The 10000-nt window shown below is 40.7% G+C and overlaps 4 protein-coding genes across 4 annotated transcripts in view; 3 read left to right on the top strand and 1 right to left on the bottom strand.

The window, feature by feature from the left end:
- LOC134195270 (xaa-Pro aminopeptidase 1-like) overlaps positions 1-3602 on the bottom strand; it is a 9950-nt gene extending 6348 nt beyond the window's left edge. The window contains exons 1-3 of the mRNA XM_062664281.1: positions 3385-3602; positions 2057-2161; positions 1957-1997 (exon numbers count right to left, since the gene is read on the bottom strand). Of these exons, the coding sequence (XP_062520265.1) occupies positions 1957-1997; positions 2057-2161; positions 3385-3562 (324 nt within the window). The 5' untranslated portion in view covers positions 3563-3602. The remainder of the gene's footprint in view (positions 1-1956; positions 1998-2056; positions 2162-3384) is intronic.
- A 1917-nt stretch (positions 3603-5519) lies between these two features.
- LOC134195273 (growth factor receptor-bound protein 2-like) lies at positions 5520-7198 on the top strand. Its single transcript, XM_062664283.1, has 5 exons — positions 5520-5671; positions 6143-6240; positions 6296-6396; positions 6461-6642; positions 6852-7198. The coding sequence occupies exons 1-5, from the start codon at positions 5594-5596 to the stop codon at positions 7029-7031; spliced, it is 639 nt and encodes a 212-aa protein (XP_062520267.1). The 5' UTR covers positions 5520-5593; the 3' UTR covers positions 7032-7198.
- Positions 7199-7429: 231 nt separating this feature from the next.
- LOC134194929 (L-asparaginase 1-like) lies at positions 7430-8733 on the top strand. The gene has a single exon (XM_062663912.1). The coding sequence runs from the start codon at positions 7439-7441 to the stop codon at positions 8507-8509; it is 1071 nt and encodes a 356-aa protein (XP_062519896.1). The 5' UTR covers positions 7430-7438; the 3' UTR covers positions 8510-8733.
- Positions 8734-9095: 362 nt separating this feature from the next.
- LOC134194784 (uncharacterized) overlaps positions 9096-10000 on the top strand; it is a 7851-nt gene continuing 6946 nt past the window's right edge. Inside the window, exons 1-5 of the mRNA XM_062663753.1 lie at positions 9096-9214; positions 9274-9310; positions 9367-9414; positions 9475-9554; positions 9630-9734. Of these exons, the coding sequence (XP_062519737.1) occupies positions 9128-9214; positions 9274-9310; positions 9367-9414; positions 9475-9554; positions 9630-9734 (357 nt within the window). The 5' untranslated portion in view covers positions 9096-9127. The remainder of the gene's footprint in view (positions 9215-9273; positions 9311-9366; positions 9415-9474; positions 9555-9629; positions 9735-10000) is intronic.

Below are 10000 nucleotides of genomic sequence, written 5' to 3'. Positions count from 1 at the left end.
TACTCGTGTTATATTGAACAGGATCAAACCCAGAGCGGAGGCCCTCTTGCGTGAGAACCAGTGTGGTTTCCACAAGGGCAGAGGGTGCACTGACCAACTCTTTTCTCTCAGGGTGTTGATGGAAAAAGCCAGGGAGTACCATCGTCCTTTATACATCTGTTTTGTAGACCTCCATAAGGCCTACGATTCAATCAATAGAGCAGCTCTGAGGTCAGTTCTTCAGTATTGTTACCACTTGCCATCTAAGTTGCTCAAAATCATTGAAGCATTGCACAGTAACACTTCTGCCACTGTAAGGACCTATAGTAAAATCTCAGATCATTTCTCTGTATCTAGTGATGTCAAACACGGTTGTGTACTTGCTCCAACCTTATTCAACCTCTACTTTGACTCTGTGATTCGACTTGTCATTACTGATCACCAACCAGATGTAGGTGTGTGCTTGTCATATCTTCTGGATGCTGACCTGGTAGGAAACAGGAAGAAGCTTACATCAGAGGTGTCAGTGTCAGACCTTGAATATGCTGATGATATGGCATTGATATCTGATTCTTATGAAAGTCTATCCTCCTAGCTGGAATCTCTGGATTCGTCTTGCCATCACATGGAGCTTACCATCAACTATAAGAAGACCAAGCTTCTAGCTGTCCTACCTGGAGCTGATACCCATCCTCCATCTCCCATTTCCCTGCATCCTGATTGTGATCCCATTGAGGTGGTACCATCCTTTCAGTAACTTGGAAGTTATCTTTCTAACGATTGCACCTTGGGTGTTGAGATATCAACACGGATCACCAAAGCATCTCAGTCATATGAGTCACTTAACCGCATCCTTTGGCACCAGAGGAAGATCAAGTCTACCACCAAGCTGAACATCTTTGTCTCTGTAGTTCTTTCCGCCCTTTTATATGGTTTGGAAACAGCAGTACTTCTGGAGCCACAGATATACCGGTTACAGAGTTTTGTGATGAGAAGCCTCCACTCCATCCTTGGACTGTCCCTATGGGATGGGAAGAGAGACACCTCCATCAGAAAGATAGCCAACCTACAAAGAATCTCCACCATGCTGACACAAAGACGTCTTCGGTTATTGGGTCACATCTTGTCTACCAAGGAAGCTTTGGTGTGTGCATCACCCCAAGGTAGACATTCAGTTGGAGGCCAGAGAATGAGATGGAATGATTTGGTACTGAGAGATTTAAGGAATTGCAATCTTGATGGGGTTTGGAGGATACTAGCAGAAGATAGGAATGAGTGGAGGAATCAGATCTAGGCTGCCACACAGGAAGTAAATTTCAAGAAGGAAGAACAAGAGAAATACTGCAAGGATGAGCAGAAACGTCGCCGCAAAGCAAGGCAAACGACATCAGAGTTTGCTTTACACTGCAGCTTTGATGGTTGTGGATTTACTGCTGTAAATCATGCCGGCCTTGTAAACCACCAGAGACAGAAACATGGTCAGTCCCTGACTAGTCAATGTCAGTACTGTCACCAAACATTCCGCCAACAAGGCCTCCACAACCACGAGCGTTTCTGCTGTCAGAGAACATCCACTCCTCCGATATAGCCTATGGTGACCTTGGCCTGCATCGTTTCTCATTGGAATGAACGCAGCGTGAAGTGAAGTGAAGTGTGTGTGTGTGTGTGTGTGTGTGTGTGTGTGTGTGTGTGTGTGTGTGTGTGTGTGTGTGTGTGTGTGTCAAAGTGTGTGTGTGTGTGTGTGTGTGTGTGTGTGTGTGTGTGCATGTGTGTATGTATGTATGTGTACGTATGTTTGTCATCATCACTTCAGGTAAACACGCCATCTCATATGTACTTACTTGTATGTGTGTATGTAACATACAATAATATGTATGCATGTACACGTACTGTGTACATAGTGTACACACATCACCTCAATATGCATACCAAAGTACAACAGAAAATCACATAAATTCCTTATGATCTAAAACATACTTTTGTGAGCCACTCATCTGGTTTTGGCACTCCTGGCAGTCCTAATATAGCAATTTATGAAGTCAGTCAAATACTGGTGGTTGAAGATTGCGGACGTTACCGTCTTTCATGAGAGTCCAGTTTTTGTCAATTTCGGATTCTGCTTGTAGGAAGTATCGACCATCAGTCCAAAGAAACGCAGCATCATGTGTTACAATGACTGTTGCTGTTGTCAAATGACGTTATACAATGAGTTACAAACTGATGAATAAATGTAGCAATATACAAACAGAGAACAAACAAACAAATATAAGTGGACAAAGACAAGCAAAAAGGAAAACAAACAAACAAACAAACAAATATAAGTGGACAAAGACAAGCAAAAAGGAAAACAAACAAACAAACAAATAAATAAACAAATAAATAAACAAACAAACAAACAAATATATAAATAAACAAATAAATAAATAAACAAACAAATATATAAATAAACAAATAAATAAACAAACAAACAAATATATAAATAAACAAATAAATAAATAAACAAACAAACAAATATATAAATAAACAAATAAATAAACAAACAAACAAATATATAAATAAACAAATAAATAAATAAACAAACAAACAAATATATAAAAAAACAAATAAGTAAACAAACAAATATATAAATAAACAAATAAATAAATAAACAAACAAATATATAAATAAACAAAAAAATAAACAAACAAACAAATATATAAATAAACAAATAAATAAACAAACAAACAAATATATAAATAAACAAATAAATAAACAAACAAACAAACAAATATATAAATAAACAAATAAATAAATAAACAAACAAACAAATATATAAAAAAAACAAATAAGTAAACAAACAAACAAATATATAAATAAACAAATAAATAAACAAACAAACAAATATATAAATAAACAAATAAACAAACAAACAAATATATAAATAAACAAATAAATAAATAAATAAATAATTAAACAAACAAATAAATAAACAAATAAGTAAATAAATAAACAAATAAGTAAATAAATAAACAAATAAACAAACAAACAAATAAACAAACAAACAAATAAACAAATAAATAGATAAATAAACAAATAAACAAATAAATAAACAAACAAACAAACAAATACCCAAATAAATAAACAAATAAACAAATAAATAAATATATAAACAAACAAATAAATAAACAAACAAATAAACAAACAAACAAATAAATAAACAAATAAACAAACAAATAAACAAATAAACAAACAAATAAATAAATAAATAAATAAACAAAAACACACTGGGAGACAAACCAACAAACATACACATAAACAAACTAACAAACACGGACAAACAATTTAACATACAAACAAATTAATATCAACAACTAACCAACAGTTTGACACACACACAAACACACATTCCATCCACATCCTTCTTACCACTCGATCCACTGAAGCCACAAATAAACTTGACTCTCTTGTCACATTCTGCCAAATATTCACTCTGGTGTTCGTCATTATACGGGACAATGTATGCATCCAACTTCCGATCAACAAACTCCACGTTACTAAAGCAAGCTCTCAACTCTTTCAACTGTTGTGTTGAACTCCCAGCCATTCCCTTGTCTAACACGTGCACAGTCGCGTGTGGTGGGTAATGCGAGTCCCGTATGTTTATACGTGTCTGTTCCACACGTGTGCGATGACGCAACTGTTTATATCAACTAGAGGTGTTCGCATTGTTTGGAAGCTGGTTTGTTGTTTGGTCAGAAGGAGACGTTAGGTGAGTGTTCTCGTTTGCTTGTACACTTTAGATTACAAGTAAGTTAGTTTTACGCGTATTTCAATGCGGAAAGTGCGCGAAAAATGTGTTTTTGTGTGACGCGTTCTTTCATGGGCCCCCACCTAGAGTCAACGGTCGTGGTGATAGAAAATCGTTTATCTCGAATTGTGAGAGGTTTATTTGGCGTGTAAAGCAAGAAATGCGTGAAGTAGTGAGCGTCATACATAAAAAGATTTATGTAGTTGTTGATATTAACTAGTTGATAATATTGGTTGATACACAGACACTGTATTGTTGTATATATATATATATATATATATATATATATATATATATATATATTATTTTATTATATTTTTAGAAACTAACCCAGAACCAACCCAAACCCCCATATATATATATATATATATACACACACACACACACACACACACACACACACACACACATATATATATATATATATATATATATATATATATACACATAAGTTTTTGACTTGGCTGTGTTGTACGGCACATTGCATGCAGTGAAATATGTTGTTGCTGTGTAGGTATGGATCAAGTTCAAGGATGGGTAATGCCACTAAAAGAGTTTGCAAAAGACTCAATGAGGCTTGTGAAGCGATGCACAAAACCAGATAGAAAAGGTTGCCTAGCATCACTGTGTGTGGGTGTAGGTAGTAGGTGGGCATGGTAGTAAGCGGGCGTGGCGGTAAGTGGGCGTGGTAGCACGTGGGCATTGTGTGTGTGTGTGTGTGTGTGTGTGTGTGTGTGTGTGTGTGTGTGTGTGTGCATACATGTACTTGTCAGTCACAACAATTTGTATAGAATTTCAGAAGATTGCTATGGCAACTGCCATTGGATTCGCCATCATGGGGTTCATTGGGTTCTTTGTCAAGCTCATACACATTCCCATCAACAACATTATAGTGTACGTCGTCTCATTGCACGTTTTTTTGAGTGCCAACAAGTCACGCGTTTCTGTCTGTTTTAGGGGTTCGTGAAGTCAGCATGTGACGTCTGTAATGTGACTGTATGTATGGCTAGCGATGATGATCTAAGAACATACGTTGTATTGTAGAGTGAAATGTCAATACACGTGAAACAGTAGAGAAACGTTTGCACGATTCGTTTGTGACTAAAATGGCGCCCGTGTGAAATCCGGGATGGTAAAATGGGCGTGGCCACTTATGAACGACTGCTACAGGACTGCTACATGCTAATCCTTGACGCATTGTGAGCAACGAATCTTGTACATACTACAGTACTGCTAGGATTTTAGTTGATGTTGCCACTTCGAGTATCTCATACTTGAGTCACGTGACTAGTTGATATTACTACCCACGTGGATTATTTTAAATAAAAAGGTGGGGAAACTCTGGAAACTGTGGGTGCCCAGATATGTAGGACAGACAGGACAATGTATGAACCAATAAATCAATCAATTGAAATTAGAATGTAAAGTCGTGCTGTAGATACAGGGATCACTATACTGTACTGATTGTCTATGTTTGCATATAAATTAATTAATCACAAAATAATTTGTCTAAATATTTTAACAGCCTGCAATATGACGTCATGTGTTTGATGACCTTCCGTGTTTAATGACGTCATTTATTTAATGACGTCATTTATTTGATGACGTCATTTATTTGAGGAATATTAATTAGTAAAACACACTTTTTGATACAATCTATGAAGTCACACACCATCATATTATTCTACGTCAAACAATTGAGATAAACGTCCCTGCCAGATTACACCGCGCATGCGCACATCAAGACGTCCGTTTTGCGCAGATCACGACTCGATTTCGGTCGGTTTCTCCGTCAACTCGATCCGTGCAGTGTGCGGCCAGAAGACGATGGAAGCTGTAGCCGATTATGATTTTGACGGCAACCAGGCCGACGAATTGCCGTTCAAGAAACACACCATTGTCAAGGTGAGGAGGGGCCCCCTTGTACCCCAATTCTCCAAAATCTCTTCATTTCTCCGTTTCTCATCAACCGTGACGCTATCTAATACTGTAAACAGACTTGCATGTTGTGTTGCTTGCTAGATCGTCGGTTAGAAGGTTAGTATGAGGGCGCCTTGTGTGGAAGACAAAAAGCGATTCGTCGCTCTAGCACCACACCCACACGGTTAATAATTGGAGCGCCGTAGAGCGACTCCGACGCGGCCAACGTGCAGTAGACTTACAGTAACGCGTTCTCTGCTATTTCCAACGCAACCGGACGTCCACAAGTCGATGAATGACGAGCAGTAAGTGTGGGGTACGGACAGCAGCCATGTTGTTCGGAAAGAAGAATTATCACCTCTGAACGCTAATCGCAAGCCAACTATGCGTCTGACGCGTTGTTTTGTTAGAGCTGTAGTGATAGGCAAGGGGGTTAGACACTCGTTTGTTGTGTAGATCCTCAACATGGACGAAGACAAGAACTGGTTTAAGGCCGAGAAGGATGGGAGAGAAGGTTTTGTTCCTGCTCTGTATTTGAAGCTCAAACCGCATTTGTGAGATCTGGATTTGGTCGTGAGTGTGTGTGTTGTTGGTTGATAGTTGTGTTAGATGGTTTAAGGGCAAGGTCCCTCGAGTGAAGGCGGAAGAGATTCTAAAAAAGCAGCATGTGGATGGATCATTTCTTGTGCGAGAAAGTGAAAGCTCTCCGGGTGATTAGACGTCATTGTTGAGGAATTGTATGACGAGAGAGTGTTGTGGGACTTTTTGTGTTAGGAGAATTCTCATTGTCTGTTTTGTTTGCTGGTCAAGTGCAGCATTTCAAGGTGTTGAGAGATGGTGCCGGGAAGTACTTCTTGTGGGTGCAGAAATTTGTGTCGCTCAATGAGCTCATTGCCTACCACAGGACTACGTCTGTGAGTCGAACACAGAACATCTATCTTCGAGATATTCCGGAAGTAAGTGATAATGATAAGACAAGGAGTGGTTTGTGTGTGTGTGTGTGTGTGTGTGTGTGTGTGTGTGAGAGAGAGAGAGAGTGTGTGGTGTGTGTGTGTGTGTGTGTGTGTGTGTGTGACTATGATGTGGGTGAGTGGGCATGGCTGGTTGGTGAGTGTGCATCTGCATTCGTGTAGTATCCTTGTAATACAATCTGCATTTTCTACAGCCAAAAAAGGAGCACCAGGCTCGTGCCATGTACGACTTTGCTCCTCAAGAGGACGGAGAACTACGACTACGACGAGGCGACATCATCACAGTGACTGACTCAAGCGACAACAACTGGTGGAGAGGAACCTGTAGTGGTGCCCACGGCATGTTTCCCAAGGCATATGTGGAAGATTGTTGACTGTGATGTTTATATTTCAAGAACTAGCAGCGTGGAGGAGACTAGATGGACAAACAGTCGATTGTACAGACACATTAAGTGTAGCTGTTGGTCAGCGTAGTTTCTTTTGCATGTGACGTCTTCATGTTTCAAAAATAATCTCTTATCAAAGAAATGCTTATAACTTACATTATGTGGCAATATGTCCCACCTACATAAGGAAGGGTTTCAACCACTCGTCCTATCCACTGGAGTATACCCCTTTGTATGCTCATGTATGTGTGTACTGTATAGCCATTTATGTGCGGTACCCATTTACGTGTGATACAAGTGTACCTACCTATATATATATATAAAGTTCCCGGATTTTTGTAGCGCAATTTGTGCAACTCTCTGGAACTCCGAGGTCACTAGTTTGTTGATACAGAATGAACAGTAGAAAGAACGTTTACATTGCCTACACTGGAGGCACTGTCGGAATGAAGGAGACACCAGACGGCCTCCAGCCTGCGAGAGATCACCTCCAACAGCTGATGGACAACATGCCCGAATTTCGCGCCGAAGGAATGCCCAACTATTTCATTCATGAATACGACCCGCTGCTAGATTCATCCAATATGACGCCTAACGAATGGATTAAGATAGCTGAAGACATTAGAGACCACTACTCGAACGGAGAACGTCAATACGACGCTTTCGTCGTCATCCACGGGACAGACACGATGGCGTTTACCGCTTCCGCGCTCAGTTTCATGCTCGAGAATCTGGGAAAACCGGTACTCGTGACTGGAGCTCAAATCCCCCTGTGCCAACCGCGCAACGATGCCCGGATGAACCTCATCACAACTTTACAGATTTGCTCCGAGATGACAGTCCCGGAGGTTTGTGTGTATTTTAATGGCGAACTCCTGCGTGGTTGTCGCGCGACGAAAGCTCATGCGGATCAATTCAAGGCGTTTGAGTCTCCGAATTTTCCACCCCTGGGAAGGGTGGGTACATGCATTAAAATCAATTGGGCTTTAGTCCGACAGCCCGACCCTCATAAATCAATGCTATACATGACTATACATCATCCGGTTATTGCATCTATTCGTCTGTTTCCAGGAATCGATTCCAAAGTTGTATCTCATATTCTGCAGCCGCCCCTTCGAGGGCTTGTGTTGGAGACGTTTGGGGTCGGTAATGCTCCATCGAGCAACAGAGCCCTAATGGAAGCACTAAGGCAAGGAAACGAATCTGGAATTGTGATCGTAAACGTCACTCAGTGTTTTTCTGGCACTGTAAATCAAGATGGATACGAAACAGGAAGTGGGTTGGCAAAGGTGGGTGTGATAAGTGGATATGATATGACGTGTGAGGCCGCACTGACAAAACTCTATTTTCTGTTGAGTCGAGGATTCTCAATTGAAAAAGTGAAACACCTGATGCAAGAAAACTTGAGAGGAGAATTAACTCCCGAAAGCGAACGAGCTCCTATCTCCCCTCTGTTGCCAATCTGAAAGTTGCATCCGTCTGGTCATCGTAACACTTTGCTCTCTTTGTGTTTGAGTGGGAAGGCGCACAAGAACACAAACAATGCACCACGGAGGTTGTAGATCAGCTTGATGATGCACTAGTGCACATGGTTTCACAATGAAAGCGAAAAATATTGTGGTGTGTAGACAGTATGCTATTGTATGTGTGTGTTGGTCTGACTTTCACATGTCTGTGTGGGTGGCCACATTAGTGGGTTTGTTGATGTCTAAAAATTTGATTTGTTCTGGACATCAGTTGTATTGGCAACACGTCACTCGTCTAATAGCAGCTAATGTTTGTTCGGACGCGAGTACACACACATGTACACACACACACACATGTACACACACATGTACACACACAAGTACACACACATGTACACACACACACACACACACACACACACACACACACACACACACACACACACACACACACACCAATAATAAAACACACAACTTTACAAAGCATACGCATGAGCTCAAAACAATACAAAAATTCAACACCGCGGTGTACGGTACAACCCAAGAAATACCGTCGCGCACAACGGACATTCACCCGAGGTCCCAACCCGTCACGTGACGCACAAGGTGACCAACAGGATGAGCGACGAGAAATCGACAAAAGACATCGCATCCATAGTCTACGAGATGACAAAAGGAGAGACACTACTAAAAGCCGGACGCAGCGTGAGCCTCGCACACCAACCCATCCACACACACCAAACACATTTTCCTCCATTTCACAGGGAAAACCACATTTCAGGCTCTTCCATCTATCAAACGGTAGACAGCTTTGTGATATTTTGTGTTCACATTTTTTGTGATTTTTTGGCGTTCAGATTTGTCGCGAATAACGTGGGATTCTGCGAAACAGAAAGACGCAGGAGGTCAATTTCACTTTTTCGTTCGCATTTTTGTAGTTTCCTATCTCAGTTGTTCTCCCACAGTGTTGATCTCACAGATAAGCGACCTCGTGATTGGTCAGAAAACGAAAGTCTTCGAGAATTCGCCAGTTCCGGGTTACGAGGTGACGCCTACCTTCCATTTGTTGCCACGCCCTCTTTTTATTTTCGTTGTGTTGTTGTGTGATTGGGTGTTGTAGGCGTGGTCGTTTTCTGTAAAATATCTTAATCTGTCTCAAGATCGCTCGTTGGATGTTGTGTGTAAAGACAAAAAGGAGTTTGAGACATGGACATCCGGGATACGGGTGAAATTGATGAACAGCATGTTTGATTGGATACATGACATTGTGTACATGTGTGTGTGTGTGTGTGTGTGTGTGTGTGTGTGTGTGTGTGTGTGTGTGTGTGTGTGTACGTTCATGTGTATGTACATGTGTGTCTGCATGTGTGTACGTGTGTGTGTGTGTGTGTGTGTGTGTGTGTGTGTGTGTGTGTGTGTGTGTGTGTACATGTGTGTGTGTGCGTGTGTGTGTGTACATGTGTGTGTACATGTGTATGTACATGTGTGTCT

Source organism: Corticium candelabrum, chromosome 19 (assembly GCF_963422355.1).
Source record: "Corticium candelabrum chromosome 19, ooCorCand1.1, whole genome shotgun sequence".
Lineage (NCBI taxonomy): Eukaryota > Metazoa > Porifera > Homoscleromorpha > Homosclerophorida > Plakinidae > Corticium > Corticium candelabrum.
Note: the sequence above shows the minus strand (reverse complement) of the source record. Positions and strands in the feature narration are given on the sequence as shown.

Coding starts and splice junctions, on each gene's coding strand:
- LOC134195273 (XM_062664283.1), top strand. CDS start 5,594: ATGGAAGCTGTAGCCGATTATGATTTTGACGGCAACCAGGCCGACGAA. Junction 6,397..6,460: donor AGAAAGTGAAAGCTCTCCGG/GTGATTAGACGT, acceptor TTTTTGTGTTAG/GAGAATTCTCATTGTCTGTT. Junction 6,643..6,851: donor ATCTTCGAGATATTCCGGAA/GTAAGTGATAAT, acceptor CATTTTCTACAG/CCAAAAAAGGAGCACCAGGC.
- LOC134194929 (XM_062663912.1), top strand. CDS start 7,439: ATGAACAGTAGAAAGAACGTTTACATTGCCTACACTGGAGGCACTGTC.